Here is a 22,123-nt window from a genome sequence, read left to right as displayed (position 1 = left end):
TATTCCTGCCGAAATATGAAGAACATTCGATTTCTGACGATCGGATCTACTCTGTGCTTATTGTTAATTGAATGATGAGAATTTGACATTGGTTACTGCGATATAGTTAAATAATACTTAATACCTTTTATGATTTCAGAATGATGTCATCGAGCCGGCGGAGTTCACATTCGACAAATTCTACTGTTTATATCACAAAATATGCCCCAGAAATGACATCGAGGAGCTATTTCAGTCAATGTAAGTATGCTCAACAGAGTTACGCATCAACGAACGGAAACTTTACATAGGCGGGATCAAAAAAACTTTTTAAAATCACATTGGGGTTAGTTTGGCGGCCTGAGCTCCCGCACTGCTTCTCTAACTCGTGTGCCGGCTTTCAGAACAGAGGGCAAGGCGGAAACCATCGAACTGGGCCAGTTCATCAACTTTATGAACGACTGTCAGCGAGATCCGCGGCTAAATGAGATCCTGTACCCGCTATACGACGAGAAAAGGTCACTGGAGATCATCTGCACATACGAACAGGATGAGCAGAACCGCAATCAAAGTAAGCAGACGTGACGCAAGAGTCAGAGGTCGCTTATTGTATTCCATACATATCCTTGAGGAATTCCTGCTATTCAGTAGAGAATAATGCACCTCTTTTCTTAGTAGTTGCTCTCGTTGATGCAGTCAGACTTCAGAGTGATTCGGAGTAAATCTGGACTCGCAAATGGATGGGCCTGTAGTCGCTAGACACTGAGCCGCAAGACATCAGTGCCTTGCGGTGCAGCATTACCGCAGGAGCCTTTTTACTTGATGTTCTGAGAGACGGGTCGCTCGGGAAAGGCCAGTCGCGAATATAAAATGCGCTCTTGTGATCCCTAGACATGTTTTTAAACTGTGGAAGTGATCACTGATCGTAGGTATAGTTTTACGCCTAACTTTCTCAATGAGTTTTCTATTCATGGATCAATGCGTTTAAATGTTGGTCTTCTGGAAAACCACTCAAACAATGTTTGCACTAACGCGAGCCTAGATATCCTCATCACTGGGTTTTCGTTACATCTATCAGTCCTATTGTTCTCGAGCAATGGAAAAACAACCCTGCCGTCCATCCGAAGGCTTTATCAGTCAGAGCGGGTTTCCGTCACGGATGATAGTCCCGCATGTCTGGGCAAAGATAAACGACTGAGAGGAAGGAAAAACGATGGAGGAATGGACATCGGACGGCCCGTGCTGATGAGATGAGACACCATGACCACCCAATGGGCCACCGTTAATTGTACACCGATAAAGGTCTGACATGCGCTCTGAAAAAACAGTATTCTATTATCTTTGTATTGATCCAATACCTTTCCACAAGCTCCCGTATTATTATCTTTTCGTGTGTTTACTCGTATTTTGCAATGAAGGCGGCTGTCGATTCTTCGGTAATTATAGCACCGATTCGAATAATTTTCTACGGCTGAGAACGCTGAACACCTCGACCTCCACAGAGCGGTTCTCCAAGGAGGGTTTCACACGGTTCCTGATGTCGGACGACAACGCGCCCGTGTTCCTGGACCGGCTGGACATCTATCAGGACATGGACCAGCCCATGAGTCACTACTACATCAACTCGTCCCACAACACCTACCTGTCGGGCCGACAGTTTGGCGGGAAGAGTTCCGTGGAGATGTACCGACAGGTCCTGCTAGCCGGCTGTAGGTGAGAAAAACAGGACGGCAGGCTGGCACGGAATGAACGGATAAAACCAGTTAGTTTTTACGGAAACGTAGGAAGATGGATTTTCTATAAGAATAAACATTCAGACCGAGAAGGACTCAACTGCAATGCATGCAAGTATGCCATTATCCACTTGTCCATGACAACTAACAGTACCTAAGTGGTTTAAAAAATTCATTTGACTAATTGGCATCGTTGCCATTTCAGACTTGTAAACGACTCAAATTTTTTTGAGTCGATTCTTTGTTTGAGTCTGGAAATTTGAATCGATTCATCAAACGACTCATGATGTTAAATTTAATTGATTCGAATCAACTCATGACTCATCAAGTTCCTCGATAAAATGATTCGAATCAACTCATGACTCGAGCAACTAGCCAACGGAATGATTCGAATCAACTCATGACTCACATTTTGATGAATCGATTCAAATCAACTCATGACTCACACGACCTTTTTATTGAACTTATTTCATTCAACCCATGACTCACTATAGGCATTTGTTGATTATTTGACTCAAAGCTATGACAAAATGAATATGCCGCATACCACAATTGTATTAAGCAGCATAGTAGCCTTGACCAAAGATTCAAGCAGCTACCTAGTAGGACTAGGTAGTAGGTACATAGGTACCTACCTTACACCTACCTATCTTCAACACTCGTCACTCAACAGTCAACAGTGCAATATCAGATAAATTTGTAAGTAACTCTGAGAGACAATTATAATATAAGTGAGGACTAAGGAGTAGCATAGTAACCTATCTCTTATTATTACCTAGAAAGTCTTTTTGAAAATTCAAAAGCACAAGTTCCGAGAGGCATTCATGTTTTTTTTTAATCAAACTTTTTCTACATGATAATGAAACAAATGTTACTACTTCTTACTTATCACATAAAATTATTCAAACAGTACAACCTCAAAAATAGGATTAATCCCACCTGTGACACATTCAGCATCAGCAGGGACTCCATGGGCCACGAGGAGCAAACGAGGAGGCCATGACCTTGCATGGGTGGCTCAGGCCTCAGAATCAGATATGATCTTGAGTTGAGACTCGAAAGTGGCGTCACCGTCGCCTTCCCGCCAAGGTAGGCCATAATGACCAAGGTCACGTATGTCAAACTAGTGGCAGCTTCAGATCGCAGTTACCGTGCGATCGTACTAACTTACTGCAAATTTGTGCTAACCTGCTGCAGTGGAAAACAAGTAAGTATTATGTCCGTGAAGTTAGCGTCAGCAACAACAACGAATACAGCGTCGGATTCAGAATCACTCAAAAAACTCATATTCGGTCAATTGGGGGACGGGGAGCAAGAATATGACCTTTATTTGGCCCTAGCTTTTACCCCTTACCCCTTAATCGGCCCTTAAGGGAAGGGGCGCGTCAAAAGTGCCTCAAGGGTTCGTCTGATCGCCAAAATAAGGGTCGCAATCGATTCCCCGGGTTAATATCTAGCCGCAGCATTGGGTTCCAGATGTGTGCAACTTACCCCTTACCCCTTAATCGGCCCTTAAAGGAAGGGGCGCGTCAAAAGTGCCTCAAGGGTTCGTCTGATCGCCAAAATAAGGGTCGCAATCGATTCTTCGGGTCAATATCTAGCCGCAGCCTTGGGTTCCAGATGTGTGCAACTTACCCCTTACCCCTTAATCGGCCATTAAAGGAAGGGGCGCGTCAAAAGTGCCTCAAGGCCCGGTTCGTCTGATCGCAAAAATAAGGGTCGCAATCGATTCCTCGGGTCAATATCTAGCCGCAGCCTCGGGTTCCAGATGTGTGCAACTTACCCCTTACCCCTTAATCGGCCCTTAAAGGAAGGGGCGCGTCAAAAGGGCCTCAAGGGTTCGTCTGATAGCATAAATAAGGGTCGCAATCGAATCCTCGGGTTAATATCTAGCCGCAGCCTCGGGTTCCAGATGTGAGCAACTTACCCCTTACCCCTTAATGGGCCCTTAAAGGAAGGGGCGCATCAAAAGTGCCTCAAGGGTTCGTCTGATCGCCAAAATATGGGTCGTAATCGATTCTTCGGGTCAATACCTAGCCGCAGCCTCGGGTTCCAGATGTGTGCAACTTACCCCTGACCCCTTAATCGGCCCTTAAAGGAAGGGGCGCGTCAAAAGTGCCTCAAGGGTTCCTCTGATCGCAAAAATAAGGGTCGCAATCGATTCCTCGGGTCAATATCTAGCCGCAGCCACGGGTTCCAGATGTGTGCAACTTACCCCTAACCCCTTGAGGCACTTTTGACGCGCCCCTTCCTTTAAGGGCCGATTAAGGGGTAAGGGGTAAGTTGCACACATCTGGAACCCGAGGCTGCGGCTAGATATTGACCCGAGGAATCGATTGCGACCCTGGATCAGACGAACCCTTGAGGCACTTTTGACGCGCCCCTTCCTTTAAGGGCCGATTAAGGGGTAAGGGGTAAGTTGCACACATCTGGAACCCGAGGCTGCGGCTAGATATTGACCCGAAGAATCGATTGCGACCCTTATTTTGGCGATCAGACGAACCCTTGAGGCACTTTTGACGCGCCCCTTCCTTTAAGGGCCGATTAAGGGGTAAGGGGTAAGTTGCACACATCTGGAACCCAAGGCTGCGGCTAGATATTAACCCGGGGAATCGATTGCGACCCTTATTTTGGCGATCAGACGAACCCTTGAGGCACTTTTGACGCGCCCCTTCCTTTAAGGGCCGATTCAGGGGTAAGGGGTAAAAGCTAGGGCCAAATAAAGGTCATATTCTTGCTCCCCGTCCCCCAATTGACCGAATAAGAGTTTTTTGAGCGATTCTGAATCCGACGCTGTATTCGTTGTTGTTGCTGACGCTAACTTCACGGACATAATACTTACTTGTTTTCCACTGCAGCAGGTTAGCACAAATTTGCAGTAACGTAGAAGAATAACCTTATGCTCACTATCTTTAAACAAACCAAAAAATTAGCCTAAAATCAATGAATATATTTCGGAAACGTTCCTTCTTCAGTTCAAAAAGTACTTTTTGAACTGAAGAAGGAACGTTTCCGAAATATATTCATTGATTTTAGGCTAATTTTTTGGTTTGTTTAAAGATAGTGAGCATAAGGTTATTCTTCTACGATATTCAATAATGCTGCTCATTTTAGTACTTCGCCATCTTATTAAATTTGCAGTAAGTTAGTACGATCGCACGGTAACTGCGATCTGAAGCTGTCACTAGTTTGACATACGTGACCTTGGTCATTACGGCCTACCTTGGCGGGAAGGCGACGGTGACGCAAGCTTTACCGACCTAGGTGAGTTTATTTATATTATAGCATAGCCTATAGGTAGTTTATAGGCTATAGGTAGTTTGGGCGTATTTGACTCTATAGACACCCGGCTAACTCTTATGCTGTTGATTGATTATTGGGACCAAATTGGGACTGGGAGAAGGGGAGGCAGCCGCAGGTGTCAATTCTGACTTCTGACATGTAAAATGTAGGTACCTAGGTAGTGTAGCAGGCACTTGGCTTGGTAAGACTAAGTACCTACCAACTGCCAAATGCTTTTGGCTCATTAGGCGCCTGTGCCTGAGCCTCTGAGGCTCTTGTAAGTCTGAAATATGGAGTTAAGTGATGGCTAAAGCTGAGGGATTGATCTAGCATTGATTATTAGGGTGTTGATGGTGACTTGTAAACGACTCAAATTTTTTTGAGTCGATTCTTTGTTTGAGTCGGAAATTTTGAATCGATTCATCAAATGACTCATGATGCTAAATTTAATCGATTCGAATCAACTCATGACTCATCAAGTTCCTCAATGAAGTGATTCGAATCAACTCACGACTCATCGAAAAACGGTTTGATTCTGAGTCGATTCACGAATCAACTCAGAGTCGTTTACAAGTCTGTGCCATTTCTTGCTGCAAGCGTTACTAAATAATAAATGACGACTGCACGAATATCGTACTCACGGACAGCAGGTCCAGCAGCACTTCACTACACCCGTCCAAATAGTGCAGAATGTTTGCATGTCTGCGCGCAATTTTTCGCCAACCTGACATTGACAGATGGAACGATCTTCGTGCATGTCAGCAGCCACACATACACAAAGGGGAATCGAGTAAACGTCAAATGACCCTTCTAAACAATTGCAGTTCGCGCTAAGGTTGATGGTTTTACGTGTGAGCATTCGCAACACACTCATGTCATGTTTTAATTTCTCGTTTGACAGGTGTGTGGAGCTGGACTGCTGGGATGGAAAAGGAGAAGACGAAGAGCCCATCATCACACACGGAAAGGCCATGTGCACAGACATCCTCTTCAGGGTGAGGGCTAAGGGTTTGCGGGGAAACTCTCGATCGAAGAAGTGTGTTATAGACCAACGGATTATACAGTACATTGTTTTCTCGAAAAGTGCACGAACAATTGCTCCCGTTTTTTTTTTCATGCAGCTAGTGCATGGATAATTCCAGCCATCACAATCCCTAGAGCAGGCGTTGCGTTCCAATTTGAGTTTACTTGAAATGCTCTAATAAGTATCACATCACGCAATAATGACATGAGTTCTAAGATCACGTTCAAAACAAGCGATGACGCTCTCCTCTGTGCCGCGTAATGCTGCGTAATGCGCAATGCCGCGTGCCGCGTAACCCATTGCCCATATGTGCTATAAGGTATAACGAACCACTTGCGTATATGACCACGTTTCCATGGGCATCACTGATCCGGATAAGTAAAAATGGATTAGCTAATCCAGTATAGTTAGACAATATATGAAAATGAAAATAAGGGATTAACCGATTATATAAGCCTAATCCACTTGGAATTATACCATGTAACGAATAGTTCGAGAAATAAAATACGATTTAAATTTGCTGATCCGGATCAGTGATGCCCATGGAAACGGGGTCTATGAATACAGCTCTGATCCTACCGAACTGAGTGAACCTAATTTAGCAGCGTGTTCAATGTCAACGCGCCGCGTGGCTTATTTTAACTTATTCTGTCTGTTTTCAGGACGTTATTTACGCCATCCGAGACTGTGCGTTTGTGACATCCGACTACCCAATCATCCTCTCGTTCGAGAACCACTGCTGCAAAGCCCAGCAGCTCAAGATGGCCAAGTACTGTGACGAGATATTCGGCGACTTACTGCTCAAAGAGCCGCTGCCCGACTGTCCAGTAAGTAAATCGCTGCTACAGGATAAAACGAAAAATCTTAGAAGTGAACAGAGTGCCATTTACTTTTTTGTGATCTACAGCCATAATCATGGATATAATTTTCAGACAGGGATAAGTTTGATGAAGTTTGGACGTGTACGAGATATTGTGTTTTATTTGGTCCGTTGCCCTCTGAACATTGCGATGATGTCAGTATTCGTCAAATTTATAGCGGAAGTAAGTATAGAGTACTGTCGTAAATTTACGAAGGAGTAAGCGATGATATATGTGACGTACCAAACACCAGCGGATCACGATGTCTTATTTATTGCCACAGCCGGCAGCTTTGGCTGTTATAATTGTATCCAATTTCCAAAGGCATTATAGCGTAGATGCGTTCGTAAGTCGTAGCACATATAAATCATAATCACCACAAGCAATAAAATGTAAATCGTGAATTATTATTTCCATGAACTTATCACCACTTGTAGCTGATGCATTATCAATGTGATCATTTCTTGACGCTGACGTTTCTCTTTGTTCCAGCTGGAGCCGGGAGCCCCGTTACCAAGTCCCAACCAGCTGCGGCGCAAAATCCTGATCAAGAACAAACGGCTCAAGCCGGAGGTGGAAAAACAGGAGCTCGAGCTCTACATGAAAGGCCAGCTGACCATCGTCGATGACGTCAAAGAGGATGCGTCCGCAGCGCCGACAGAAACTAAGGTGAGGGAACGGTGGGTCTTAGCGCAGGAGTTGGACAGGTGCACAACTGGAATGTAGTTTGTGTTTCAGTCAGACGTAAATAATCGTGATTCGCTGTCCTTAGATCCTTTTGTGGTAATGACAGGTGTCAGTTTTAACACAAGTCAAGTAAACTTATGCTTATAAACTTATAATTTCATTACAACCTTTGTTTGCAAATCGAAGAAGTTCGACTTTCCAGCAGTCATTGAGGACTACTGAGTGCGAAAAAGTCGTCTTCGATTCGTACTAAAGTCATGATTGCACAGAAACATTCAAATTTTCCGTGTGGCACGCTTTCAAAAGTTCTAAAATCAAATGAAACTTCATGCGAAGTTTACTCGAAACCTATTAATACGAAGACCAATTATTATAAATTATAATACGTTAACATGTCATTTCATTGCCAATCACAGTAGGTACGCATTACACCGATGTACCGATGTTCGCATTACACTTCTCGTAGTAATCTCATTTCATCACATCACGAGCAGCATTGTCTTTATTTAAAGGGACACTCCCAACTTAAAGGAAGACTGCCACCTTCAAAAAGTTTTCTCAGATCGGCCTATGATTTATTCCCTGGACAAAACAAAATTTTAGAATTCACCTGACAAAGTATCATCACGTGAATCGCGAAAAAAAATTGTCGATTATCATACAATTATCAATCGGTTAATGTCTAGCGACAATGTTTACACATCACTAGACTTTAAGGTCATAAGATTATTACATTTTATTTGAAAAAGTAAGGTATTTTATGATTTACTAATATATGATTTCATAAGAAATTGGCCATGTTTAATTTATTTTGCATTTAAGTTCGTAAAACATTTAAAAATCATGGCTCATTTGGAATGGGTCTGGCCCATGTTAAACCCCATTTCCCACACTTTTTGGAAAAAATGAACTACTGAATATATAAGTTTAACTTTTATTTTGACACTCCAAAATTCTTCTCTGATCTCGAAACAATCAAAGTTTTGACATATATTTACCAAAAGATAAGAAAATTCATGTTTCAAAGTTATCGATAAACAGTAGAGATGTCGGTTTTTTTGGACTAAAAAAATGGCATCAAACTGAACTTTGGTCTCCGATTTCTCGCAAACGGGTTCGAATTTCGGAAAACCGACTTCAGTCTGGGACATAGGTGGCTCAGCTCTACTGAAAACCGTTTTGTGGAAAAAAGGTGGCAGTCTACCTTTAACATTAGTTTTGAGTTGAGATAGCCAAATTGGTAGCCATGGCCTGCAAATACCGGTTTGGTCACTCACAACATCGAAAAATGCTTTAATTCGAAGATATGGAATTTCAAACTTGCAGTTTTCGGATTCTAAGGGGCTAATGCATTGGAATGCCCCCTTAGAATTTGTGACGTCAGCGGAGATCTAACGATTTTTAAATCTTAGACTAAAACCATCGTTAACACGTGGTGGTATACGCTGCTTTGCGCGCAACGTCTGCCGCACTTTAAGGCTGCCAAATTATTGCTTCCAAATAAAGTCGCTCGTAACAGGGGAGATCCCAAAAAGTAAACAAAAGTAAAAGCCTAATATCTTGAAAACCAGTGAATATTTTTTCGGTGAAATTTGGTAGATATTCGTTTTCGCTCTTTCTGAACCAAGGGACATCACTTTCATGCCAATTCATTAACTTTTTTGAAGGTGGGAGGGTCCCTTTAACCTCATTCAGTCTAGCAGATCCTAAAACCTCTGTAAAATTTGGAACAGTGCAGCACCAGCACTTTGCTCCCCGTTTCAGGACCGCTCTCTCACGCCTCCCACAGTTCACTGCACCTTCCCACCTGCGCCTGCCCGGTAGTTTACCAGTCCGTGGTCGTTCGGAAGTGGATATAGTGGCCCTGGGCGAGGCTCGTATAACCTCCTATCCGTCTGATCCAGGATGGTACCGCCTGTAGCGAGGTGGACCGCCCCATGACCGCCGAGGAGAAGGCCTTCCTTAGTTACCAGTACACGGGCGCCACGTCTCTAGTGCACCCCTACCTGTCCAACATGGTCAACTACGCGCAGCCCATCAAGTTTATCGGCTTCGACGATGCCAGAGGTAAGGAGGAGTCTGGAGTCGCGAGGGGCTGTGTCGAGGTTTGGTCTCGGGATGCCGTGAATATGTTGTCGCATGCTGGTCGGTTGTAACAAGAAACGGCCATGGTTTACGCCGGCGCTGTCAACTGACCTACCGGGTCAGGCTGATTTGTTATAACGTGCATGCGAACCGAGTGGCATTGTGTGGAATGTGCATCGAAACTTGAGCCTTGAAGTAATCTGGCATCAATATCAATATTGACTTGACAGAATGCAGTCTGTTTGTTGTGATTAAGACGCCAATATTTGGACTTGCCTGTTTTGTGAGTCGTTAATTAACAGCTTGTCTCTTTTTACACAAGCCTCTTTTTGCCTCTTTTTACCGCACGTCTTTTGTCCCGCTTACATGCGCCGAACAAACACTGTTCCTGTCAGCCCCGTTGACGTTGCTCGTTTCTGCTTGCTTGTGCCCCTCGCACGAGTGTGTACGTGCCGAGCCCGAGTGTTGTTCTATGGCTGTTTGCACGCACCGTGGCATGCGCAGGAGCCGACGGAGGGCGGCGCTGCTGACCCAGCGGCGGCGGCTGACCCGGCGGCAGCAGCAGCGGCCCACACCGGATCCACGGCCTGCGTACACCCGCTGCTCTCCAGCTTCATCAACTACGCGCAGCCGATCAAATTCGCCGGCTTTGATAACGCCATCAGTGAGCTGCGGGCGCCATCCGACAATGGTGTCTTCGGGAAAATAGGGCGTTTGTTAGTGGGAGGGCAAGCTGGAGTCTGAGTAGATATTGCCGGTCACCGGGCACCGACTGGTCGCTGATGGGAAGCATTTATGACGCTGAAGGTCATTTCTTTGAACTTCTGCTGGCGTCAGAACGAAATGTTTTTTATTAGGATGATGAATGGGCTGTATCGTCACCTTCAAAGATCATAGGTATAGTTTTTTTTTCTGACTGGCAAAGGTTCGAAATATTTTCGTTAACTAGTTATAAAACGCCGATTATTCAAGATGATATGATTTAGCAACAGTATAGTGTCAACCAAAATATAAAAAAGTAAAATAGAACAATTTTTATTAGAAACGTTGTGGGGATTATTTTTCTAATCTTTTTACCGATAAATCCGTCGGTAACACCAAACATCCTTTAATCCCTTTGTTTCATGTTGCATGAATAAATTAGTATCTCACCTTTTACTTACTTGCCGTTTTTATCATCTCGATGGCATATTTTTCGTCGATTTTTAGCGCTATTCCCGTTTTTATGGTAACATGTTACATGCCATGACCATAACCATTCAATCATGACACATTTCAACGCATTGCTGTTCCAGAGAAGAACATCCACCACAACATGTCTTCGTTTGCCGAGACGGCCGGTCTGGGCTACCTCAAATCGTCGGCCATCGAGTTTGTCAACTACAACAAACGCCAGATGAGCCGGATCTACCCCAAAGGCACCCGGGCCGACTCGTCGAACTACATGCCACAGGCTAGTACCGCGATAAATGATTCATAGAGCCTGGTTATACTTGGATGGAGGGTATACGGAAGCAGCTATTAGAATTTAAACACTCCACGAAGTCAGTTCAGGGCAGGATAACTTTCTTGCTCTGGGCCAACCAGGGCAGGGTTAGTTCCTGGACGCCTGTAAATGATGCATGCGATGTGTGATGTTTCGAGAGCATATAATCAACATAAATTTGGTGAAGTTGCCAAATCCGAAAAATAAATGCTGAGTAGTTATATCTTCTATCATCTACATTCTACAATCTACATATGTAGTCGTCGCGAAATTTGTATTCTCTTTACGGGTTATCATTTACATATTTGAGCATCAGCCTCAGGTTAGAGCGTTAAAAGCTTCTATTACTATTATATCTCGCCATTGATGGTTGTCCAATGTCTATTTCATTTATTTCCAATATGATTTAACATGCTTTATTGTGCACATTTTAACATGTGGCAAAATCTTATCTTATATAAATAAATAAACAGAATAGTAATTGAAGATTACCTAAGTTGGCACTCTTTGGTCTGAAAAGCTTAATTTTCTGTTGTAAGTGAACTCCAGTAACTATTATAATGACACATTTATAAAATCTGATGGCGAATAGTTGCAAAACAAAATGATAATTAAAATGGAAATCTTTTGCATTCATAAAATACAATAAGATTTAGTTTAATTATTATTTTGGTTTGCAACTATTGGCCATCCAATTTTATAAATATGTCTAACAATGCTAAACTAATGACATATTTACCCTTGTCCTATGGTCATTTCTTACGCCCAAATTTCCCGTTTTGCAGATTTTCTGGAACGCCGGCTGCCAGATGGTGTCGCTGAATTTCCAGACCCCCGACCTGCCCATGCAGCTGAACCAGGGCAAGTTCGAGTACAACGGCAACTGCGGCTACCAGCTGAAACCCGACTTCATGCGGCGACCGGACAAGGACTTTGACCCGTTCGCCGAGACGCCTGTCGACGGTGTGATCGCCGCTCAGTGCTCCGTGCAGGTTAGTTAGTTAGTTAGTTAGTTAGTTAGCTAATTACTCAGTTAGTGTGAGTCCGTAGCCGATGTTTTCAAGCTTTTCTATTGCCTTTATTTCGTTTTACGTTCAAAACACGATTGTAATAAGGCGGCGAAGTACTAAAATGAGCAGCATGATTGAATATCGTAGAAGAATAACCGTATGCTCACTATCCTTTAACAATCCAAGGTTAGCCTAAAATGAATGAATATATTTCGGAAAGGTTCCTTCTTCAGTTCAAGTTCAGTTCCTTCTTCAGAACTGAAGAAGGAACGTTTCCGAAATATATTCATTCATTTTAGGCTAATCTTGGATTGTTAAAGGATAGTGAGCATACGGTTATTCTTCTACGATATTCAAAACACGATATTAAAATTCAACTATAAGTTTGTTCAATTTTACAAAAGTTCATAAGTTTAAGAGAATTGATAACAACCTCGCCTACTAGGTAATGCTGACAAATAAATCGTTTAAACGAATGCCACCTCTTCCCATCACAGGTGATAGCCGGCCAGTTCCTCTCGGACAAGAAGGTCGGCACATATGTGGAAGTTGACATGTACGGTCTCCCCACCGACACCATCCGAAAAGAGTTCCGAACCAAGATGGTGCCCGCCAACGGCCTCAACCCAGTCTACAATGAGGAGCCGTTCGTGTTCAGAAAGGTAATCCATTACTGTCCGTCCTATTTCCGTCTACAGACTGGCAAACTTTGTGTTGTTCTGTAAAAATAGATGCATACATTCTCGTTCCAGTTCACTCAATTCTAGAAGTGTGCTAAGGGGATCTACTTGGATGTGTGGGATGCTAATGCTTATGAATGGTAATAGCAATATGCAAGTTTTACATCAACCTTAATGCAGTTAGCTGAGCAAAAAGTTCAGTAAGTTTTAATTCCGAACAAATGCACAATGGCATCCACCTGTAGGTTTGTTAAAAAAATGCGCCCCCTTGTCCTTCCCCTGCCGCCCGGCATTAACCACTTGACCCTCATAGCTAGCTTTTTATAGCCCTGGGTATTGTACGCACTTTATCTACCCATCATAAATCTTCCCTGGAGCCCACGCCGCATCTCAATCAGGTGCAATATAACGCACTTTATCACATAATATGAGATTCCGAGGCGTCTGTCGTGGAATATGTACCCAAGAACGTATTTAATTTCAGCCGACTTTATTCAAGCATATAAGTTGGAATTACATATAATTCTACATGTTAGGCTCATAATTTATGTCATAAATTTAGCCGTCATTCAGAGCACTGCGCAAAAGCCCATTACACTCTTCTGCCTACCGTCCGTTTTCTGTACTACAGCTTCCCTTTCCTGCCACCAGGTGGTGCTGCCGGACCTGGCCATGCTACGAATTGGCGTGTACGACGAGAACGGAAAGATGTTGGGACAGCGCATCCTTCCCCTAGATGGCCTGCAGGCTGGCTACCGGCACATCTCCCTGCGGACAGAAGGCAACTTCCCCATGTCGCTCCCCATGCTGTTCTGCAGGTTCGACCTGAAGATCTATGTTCCCGACGGACTGGGCGGTGAGTAGTCGGGCCAACTTGTTGAACGACGATTCGGGTATCATGGTGAGCCACGTTGGATCACCTCAATATAACAGTGAATGACATTGTGACGTGCCGATGTGAATTTTAATATACAAAATACGATTAACGAAAATATTTTCCTATCTCTACGCATTTTACTTACATTACGTCCGATCATGAATCTTTTCTGGGACGTTTCACCTTGGTATTTTGCATTTACTCTCGATAATTGAAGATAAATGATACACATAGACAAATGCATCAAATTTCGTCGGAACAGCTATAATAATGAACATTTAATAATTTGTGTGGCTTAGTTACTTAGTTAGGTACTTATCACCTAACTAAGCCCCATCCGTCCTGCCGACCTCCGACAGACCTGATGGACGCGCTGTCCGACCCGCGAGCGTTCCTCTCGGGTCAGGAGAAGCGGGCAGAACAGATGAAGGCCATGGGTATCGAGGAGGCCGACATCCAGGCCGTGAAAGACTCTGGGGCCGACAACGCCAAGGCGTCCAAAGACGGTGGAAAGAAAGACGAGCCCAAGAAAGGTGAGTGGGTGTGCGATGGGGCGTTGCATCTCTTTTTTGTCGGTCTTCCTATGATCGCTTGACATGAGAAAATGCAGGCGACATGAGTCATGAGTACATTGATATGATATAAGAGCATGCTCCAGTACATTAAGTTAGTTCACCGCCATAGGGAGCTATGCGGTACCGATAACTCGTATTGACATAATGTGCAAATAGTGGTAGGTATGTATTGCTGAAAGTCTAACACCGGTTCATTATTTTGTGGTGCAGAGGAGCCGCTCAAGTTTGAGAAGATCACGGCCGAGTCGCTGCGACAGGAGAAGGGTTTCGCCAAGGCCACCAAGAAGCAGCAGAAGGAGCTGGAGGCCATGAAGAAGCGACAGACCAAGGAGCGCGTCAGCATGCAAAAGTCGCAGTGCGTCGCCATCGAGAAACTCAGCAAAGACAAACGGTGAGTACTCAGTATCACTTGATGTTGTTAAGCCTTTCACCCCTTGTAGGTAATCTCCAGATACCTAAGTTTTTGAAACTTTGCGCCTTTCACCCCTTGTAGGTAATCTCCAGATACCTAAGTTTTTGAAACTTTGCAAGTTTCACCACAACATCGTTTTGTTGTGTAGCTGTTACAGGCAAAGTGAAAACTCGGGCATTTTGCAAAATGCCTAGGCAATTTGCAAAATGCCTGACCGGCTAGGCATTTTGCAAAATGCCCAGGCAATTTGCAAAATGCCTGACCGCCAGGCATTTTGCGAAATGCCTAGGCAGTTTGCAAACTGCCTGACCAACCAGGCATTTTGCAAACTGCCTGGGCAGTTTACAAAATGCCTGGCGGGTCAGGCATTTTGCAAAATGCCTGAGTTGTGATTGATTTATTTTACCGTTTTTGTTTACCACAGGCGTTGACCATGTCGCTCCCATGTGCCTGAGCCCCAAACACATTCAATATTTACGAATATACCCACGTCTTGCGCCACTTCCGTCGAGATGGAACCACTACTGAATGGTGTAGATTGAGCCAACGTCTCCCTATAATTTTCGTATACGGAGTTGTAGCCGTTCGTGTGTAGGAATGCTGCGATGGGGCGCGGAGCATGGCACAGAGAAACATGGGCGCGGAAAAACGCGGCGACCGGCCGAATATTGACCCGACATTCTTCGCTTCCCGTGCTTATTTACATCACGGCAAGAGAGGGCCGCAGCAACACGGGGTTGCCAGCGATCGATAGAACAGAGACAAGCGTATCCAATAAACATTTTTGTTAATCACGTGTCACGTGGAAAGAAATAGTCTATATCTTGAGAAATCAGCCATTTTTGGTACATTTCAGGAAAAACAGCATTTAAAAAACAATGGCAATGCATTGGAATGAGATGAGATACATTCCATAGACAACAAGAACATGTGGCTTTTCCGCTTTTCCAGAAAAGCAAGTTTTTGGTCATCCACGACCCACGTGCACACCTTTGTAAGAAAAAGACGCTTAGAAATTACAAGTTTTACATGCAACGGGCATGTTCATCTTTACACAGTCACAATGCATTGGTAATGTAGACGTGTGGCTCGCCAACCAAGCTACCATACATCAAAATAACATTATTTTCTGAGCAATATTCACACAAAGTATTTCCAGAGTCATCAAGGCTCTTAGAAACATAACCGTGTTTAAAGGGAGATAATGAGCTTTCTTTTTTCTTAAATAAAAATTACTCGACATCTATACTATTTCTACTGTAGTTTCTATAAAATATGAAAATTTCCTAGCACATTTTCGTATGTGAAAAAGGTTTTTATTTTTGCAAAAAAGAAGCAGTACTTGCAGTACTTGTAACACCCACCGAAATGCGTTGTCCTTCTCTATAAAAAAGTCGCAGTATATGGCGCTTTTGTTTCAAACAGCGACGCTTGGGTTTTTGTTTATGTTATCGCCTTGTCGTTGCTTGGTTGTAAGGATTCTAATTTGAATTAGAGTTAATTCGGTTTAGAATTAATTAGATTCTAATTCGGGGGTACATAGTGCCTACTCTTCTTTGTTTCCAAGTATTATTTTGCGCCACAAATGAACGGCATGCGCCAGAAACGCAGCCAAATCTTGCGATTGCGACTACGAAATTCATTATTTTGGCCTCAGAGCCTGAAGCGAAAAATACAAGCATATTTATTTCAAAAAGACTTCAGGTTTGTCGAACGGTGTTATGAGAATTTTGATAACAGTACTGCATAAGTTTTTCAGTGATGCCGCAAAAGTGTTGTATCTATCTTCTTTTATTGTGCAGTCGGCGGGACCGATTCAAAATTGAGTCGTTGCTACTAAAATAGCAGCATATGGCCACAGATGATGAACAGGAAAAATAGTTGCGTAAATTTAGACATAAACCACCCCCAAACCATTAATATCTTTTGAAGGCACTATAGACGACCATTAACTAACTAGATGTGATGAAGATCAAATGTGAGGAATACGCTCATTTTACAAAATTACATGCAAGTACCAAAAAGTGATGTAAGTACTTATTCAACGGTCATTTTCAGCGCTCCCCGCTAACGTGACTTCAAGTTGAGATATTTGCGGCAAGGTACCGAATTGAGCAAAATGGTTTTAATTTACATTATAACTTGTTGTGTTTTGTCAGAAAATGGTCCTAACTCAGATTTTGTGGAAAAAGGTCATAATCTCCCTTTAACGCGTGTTTACCGATAAAACCGCGCCGGGCGCCCGGTAGCCGGCGCGGCGGCCGGGCCGCTCGCGCTGCCTGGGGCTCAGTGACCTTGAACTCGGCAGCGCTACCCGGAGAATGTCTCACTGTGTGTCCTCCCACTTGGTGCGTATCGCTTGTGATTAACCCCTGCTGGCGGCACTTACAATGATTCTTACGCATAGTCGTCGCTAGTGTGAGTTCGATGTCAGGCATTTTGCAAACTGCCTGAGAAAATAATTTCAGGCAGTTTGCAAAATGCCTGGTGGCCCAGGCAGTTTGCAAACTGCCTAGGCATTTTGAAAAATGCCTGGCCGGTCAGGCATTTTGCAAATTGCCTGGGCATTTTGCAAAATGCCTAGCCAGTCAGGCATTTTGCAAATTGCCTAGGCATTTTGCAAAATGCCCGAGTTTTCACTTTGCCTGTAACATAGCCATTTTCTCAGACATCGACTTCGCCGCGACAGCAGTAGTCTCATAAACCCACACTGACAGTACTTGGTCCAAACGAGATAAGTATAGGCGGCCCACAATAGCCCATTCAGCGGTGAAAATCAGTAACACCGCGCGCCCCTTGCGCAGAGGTGACCCGAACGACCTGACGACCCCTCGTTCCCCTGTGCAGAGGTGACCTGACGACCCCCCGTCCCCCCGTGCAGAGGTGACCCGAACGACCCGGCGGTGCTGGCTTTGGTGAAGGAGCAGATTGACACGTGGTCGGAGCTGATGAGTCGACACCGGCACGAGGAGTGGGACCTGCTCAAGGAGCACTACAAGTGCCAGGAGGACATCCTGAAGAGGCTCATGGAGGCCGCGCAGGCCGCACAGATCAAACAGATCGAGGCAAAGTTCGAGAGGTAGGGGAACAAAGATAAGGGAAACAATAGAATTGCTACAAAGCTACATAGTTCAAACGGTACGCCGTAGCTCAATGCAGTGGCGAGACGCTACAGTGGTGAACACTGAACAGCAAAACTTTTTGCCTGGGCGACCTAAATGTTCATTTCAAGACGCACTTACCGTTCTGCCATAAATCTAAGTTAGTGTGCTCTGAATAATGCTTGTAGGAAATTGAACCATACCATATCATTTTTTCACTTAACGTGTTCTATGTCGTTTTGTTTTCAGGGAAAACAAGGAGCTGAAGGCTCGACAGGCTAAAGTCTCGGTGGACACCGCCAAAGAGGTAGCCCAGGATAAGACCCTGCGAAATAAAGCAGAGAAGGACCGACGACTGCGCGAAAAGAACCAGAACAACACCAAGAAGTTCATCGAGGAGCGGAAGATGACCGCCATGCGACAGAACAAGGAGTCAGAGAAGCTGAAGAAGCAGCACGAACAGGAGCTGCAGGATCTCTCGCGGGATATAAAACTGGTGAGTTTATCTCAAAAGGAGCACTCTGATAAATTCGATAAAATATTTGCCTATCGGCATAGACCTCTGTATGCAAACGTGAGTAGTGCCCTCCCGCCCCTTGGCCCTGGTTGGCACTGGTCCAATGGATTCACTATTGGCTCCCGTATCTGCCCACCTAGTGTAATGGATGTGACTCTAACCCAATTAGTTAACTTATGACTCCCATGTCTACCTCCAGAGTGTGGAGATGTACGAGCGGGCAGCGGTCGAGTACCAGCTGCGATCCAAGTGTGAGTTCTACGCCTGAGTGCAGTGAAGTCAACTACTTCAGCTCGAGGGACCGTGCTGGTGAAGTGCAGACCTCCCACCGCATGGACATGTCTTCATCGATTTCACCCACCCGTGAAGAATACTGGCTCTGAGTGGCCGCATACATCAGCATCCCCAGAACAGATCACTAAATAGCCGTTTCGAACTCTTAAAGTCCAAGAGCACCGCATGCAGATTTAAACAATCCACAGAGAGCAGGACCACACAACTGAATAATGTTTACGTAACGGTACTATTCTGAAATACTATCAGCATCGATCAGATAGCGTTCGATATTTATGTGTAACTACTCCGCTTACATAATTCCGATTCAGTCAGACCCCGTGATAGCCGGCCCACTTCTCGACCGAGCCAGATAGCCAAAAATAGTCACTCCGGCTTGAAGCTATAAAGACTCGAGCTTCACAAAGTCATGGCTTTTCAACAATCGTGTATATCCATCATGACCAGTCGTGTATCCTCAGTGGAGTCGTTGACTTCGTGCTCTCTTTATCGGTGTAAGACGGCGTGAGGAACGAGCGGTGAGCAGTGAGTCGTGTGGGTCACCCACTCACCGCCTGAGTTGCCCCTGAGCTCACCGACTCAGCAGGCATCTCGCATGATCTCAGGCAGACTGGGCTTACAGGGTCCTGCTGGCAGCCATTGTAACACGGTAGTTTCACAGTCAGATTCATCATGTTATCTAGCATATTTAAGAAGACGGTTGCTGTTCACATTTTGTCGTGTACATCTTTCAGACAGGTGTTTAAAAGGACCATACATAGGATGGTTTCCCAACATTAACTATTATTTAACTGAGAGAGCGTTTTAAAAAAAATCACTGTTAATTTTCGAATATCTAACTAGTTCTTCAAATCATACAAATGCAAACAACGCGATTTTGCGTTTATCAATGAATGATAAACTATCCCTCAATTCCTAGCAAAACGGCTATTTTATGTGTTTCTCAACCTTATCTTAGCTCTGGATCGTAGCTCTTGCCAAAGTACTGAAAACATTTCTAAATTCATAGCCTTGGGAATATAGTGTAACTATTGGTTGACTTTTTGAAAGGTCGATACTATGTTTGAATGATCTGTGATACAATGAGAGGATGATTTGAAGCAAATCGATATATCATTGTCGATAAGTTTATTGAGTCTGTTGCATATACTATATAATAAAAAGTACGTACATACATAATGGCGGACGCCAAACGGTTGTTACGAATTAAAAGCTATTCCATTCAGACAAAAATACAACAAAATTGTACTCAATTTTGAGCATGAATATGAAAAATGGTGAGAGTATTTAGGTTTCGCAAGCAATCAGTAACTTTCACAGCAGTGCATTGCTGGGCTAAAAATAAATAACTTAACTTGGATGTAAAAAGTATGCTTGACTTTCCGTACCTACAGTACTAAGGATTTTAAAAGGCCCTTTATTATATATATCCACCTTCACTTACTTAAAATGTCAGTAGTTGCAAAGTTTTGTGACCATTGTGCCAAATATAAAGGATTATAGTTATTGATTTTCCCAAAGTACACAAGACGTTCAGTAAATGAACCCTTTGCACCGGTTGAAGTGTTTGATAGAGTCCACCCCATACCCTCAGCACCCGCGGTTTGCGAATGGCGTTCTGAGCCGTCCCACAGTGAAACACCTGTCTGCGTTCAGTGTTGATTTGTGCTTGACCGCCCAGTTGCCCCAGCGCATTATTTTTGCTTTATGGTTGCTGTGCTAGGAATAGGTACTGGACAGGTAATGCTTGTTACACAACAGTGTGAACAATGTTGGCGATTGTGGTGAATGATGGCAAACGGCAGCAACGTTAACGTTTACAGATGGTGACGTTTTTACACAAATGTGAATGACATTTCCCTATTTACATCGTCTCGATGGACAAAAAATACTAACTGTAATGAAAGGCGAAATCGGCAATCGGCCCCTCTTACAGATGTTTTATCAAAATTGTGCTATTCATGCATATGTCACAAAGCGTTGATTGCATATTGTTAGGCGTTGCTACCGTTTGTCAAAGAGTTGTTGGTGGTAACCTCTCAGATGATGGATCCATTGTTTTAGTCTTCGCGTTTAAGCGACCTCTCTGGTTATTGTTTGGTTAGTGCTGACTACAGCTTATTTTCCCACGAGCACCTTCATGTTTTACCCAAACAACGGTGGTGCCAAAGTCAGTTCTTCCAACCCGATGTGTACTTACATATATGTTCGAGTTTACATGTCTGGAAGTATGTATATCTGTCGCTAGACGCACTGTTCTCGTTTTTTTCTATTTGACCCGGTATGCGAGGCTTCGCGTTCCGGCTTTTGTGCTGTTTAAATTTACCGATAGTTCTGGTTGCAAATCAGTATCACTCTTCCGTGCATGTTGAATGCAATACATCTAAAACATTGCTGAGTTTTGAAACTTTGGGGACTTTAAACTGGGATGATTGAAGATCGATAGTTACGGCATCGTTATTCATTATGCAGTGTACCTTTAGCATGGAATTGGACGCCATGTAGGTATACGACACAATGTAAGTACATTGAGAGGCTGACAACACCGCATTGCTGAACGTTCTCTTTGCCTTTGGGGTATGCCGGCTGCCAGTAGGTCAAAGTGCATACTTACAACCAACAACCTAGGTACATGTCCCATGAGCATGGAAAGAGGGCAGTGGGGGCATTCCACGTCAAGTGAGACAAAAAATGACCATTTTGAACCTCACCTCCTCCGATTTTTGCGAAACTTTGTGAAACTACTCATCTATATGTGAAAAGAAAGGAGACATGTTTTTGTAAAGATATGACGTCACGTTTCAGAGATACACGTCATCAAACATTGACTTAGGCAAGGCACATTATCATCTTCAAAGCGTCATAACCATTGAAGTTTTAGACATATCATCATGAGACAAAGTGTGAAATGGAGGGAATACATCAGGCTTTAATTTGAGGATGATAATATTGACGTAATAAGCTAATTAATGAACTAAATTAAAATTCAAAAAATAAATTTTGATTTTCTGAAAAATGGGTACCCTTCGATTTTGCTGATTTTTACATATTTTATTCTCCCATACATTAGCTACATCATATAAAAAATCCAGAATGGGCCGACGTCTACGTAACTGTCTTTTGGACTTCGTAATGTCTGGCACTCGCGTGTTTCGTTTTAGCAACCAAGGAGAGGCGCTACCCGGAGATGCTTCTTTCTACCCAAAACCAAAGCAAACCTAGCCTGACCTGACGTGACCTGATCTAATCTAACACGCGTAAATATGTACAGCCCTCACGGCAGTTACCGACAGGCCAAATGCTACCCAAATGCCCGGAGAATGCAATTGGGCAATGGGCATTCTCCGGGCAGCGCCTCTCTTTGGTTGCAAAAAGGTAATACGCCTGACTCTCCCAGCGCTAGGGGAAAAGGCCCGGTTTAGCCAAAAAAGGTATTAAAAAAAAAACGGAATTTGAATTGTAGGTGGGGTGGTGGGGAACTTTATCGTGTGCCAATTTCATGGCCCTAGATCAATATCTTC

General features: G+C 43.9%; 1 protein-coding gene across 3 annotated transcripts in view; it reads left to right on the top strand.

The window, feature by feature from the left end:
* Window positions 1-21,000, top strand: part of LOC122371020 (1-phosphatidylinositol 4,5-bisphosphate phosphodiesterase-like) — a 42,435-nt gene extending 21,435 nt beyond the window's left edge. For 2 of the 3 annotated variants that reach the window (XM_043347059.1, XM_043347060.1), the window contains exons 8-23: window positions 140-240; window positions 384-550; window positions 1,482-1,692; window positions 5,896-5,989; window positions 6,681-6,845; window positions 7,371-7,547; window positions 9,470-9,632; window positions 10,946-11,103; window positions 11,922-12,128; window positions 12,644-12,808; window positions 13,478-13,682; window positions 14,063-14,236; window positions 14,489-14,669; window positions 17,572-17,769; window positions 18,041-18,287; window positions 18,508-21,000. In XM_043347059.1, coding sequence (XP_043202994.1) covers window positions 140-240; window positions 384-550; window positions 1,482-1,692; window positions 5,896-5,989; window positions 6,681-6,845; window positions 7,371-7,547; window positions 9,470-9,632; window positions 10,946-11,103; window positions 11,922-12,128; window positions 12,644-12,808; window positions 13,478-13,682; window positions 14,063-14,236; window positions 14,489-14,669; window positions 17,572-17,769; window positions 18,041-18,287; window positions 18,508-18,576 — 2,682 coding nt within the window. In that variant the 3' untranslated portion in view covers window positions 18,577-21,000. Of the gene's footprint in view, window positions 1-139; window positions 241-383; window positions 551-1,481; window positions 1,693-5,895; window positions 5,990-6,680; window positions 6,846-7,370; window positions 7,548-9,469; window positions 9,633-10,154; window positions 10,315-10,945; window positions 11,104-11,921; window positions 12,129-12,643; window positions 12,809-13,477; window positions 13,683-14,062; window positions 14,237-14,488; window positions 14,670-17,571; window positions 17,770-18,040; window positions 18,288-18,507 lie in introns of all 3 variants that reach the window. The other variant, XM_043347061.1, reaches the window with a different exon arrangement.
* The last annotated feature ends 1,123 nt before the right edge of the window (window positions 21,001-22,123 follow it).

The sequence above is a fragment of the Amphibalanus amphitrite genome, unplaced genomic scaffold, assembly GCF_019059575.1.
Source record: "Amphibalanus amphitrite isolate SeventyFive unplaced genomic scaffold, NRLGWU_Aamphi_draft 001195F_arrow, whole genome shotgun sequence".
NCBI lineage: Eukaryota > Metazoa > Arthropoda > Thecostraca > Balanomorpha > Balanidae > Amphibalanus > Amphibalanus amphitrite.
This window is presented reverse-complemented; position numbering and strand designations above follow the sequence as displayed.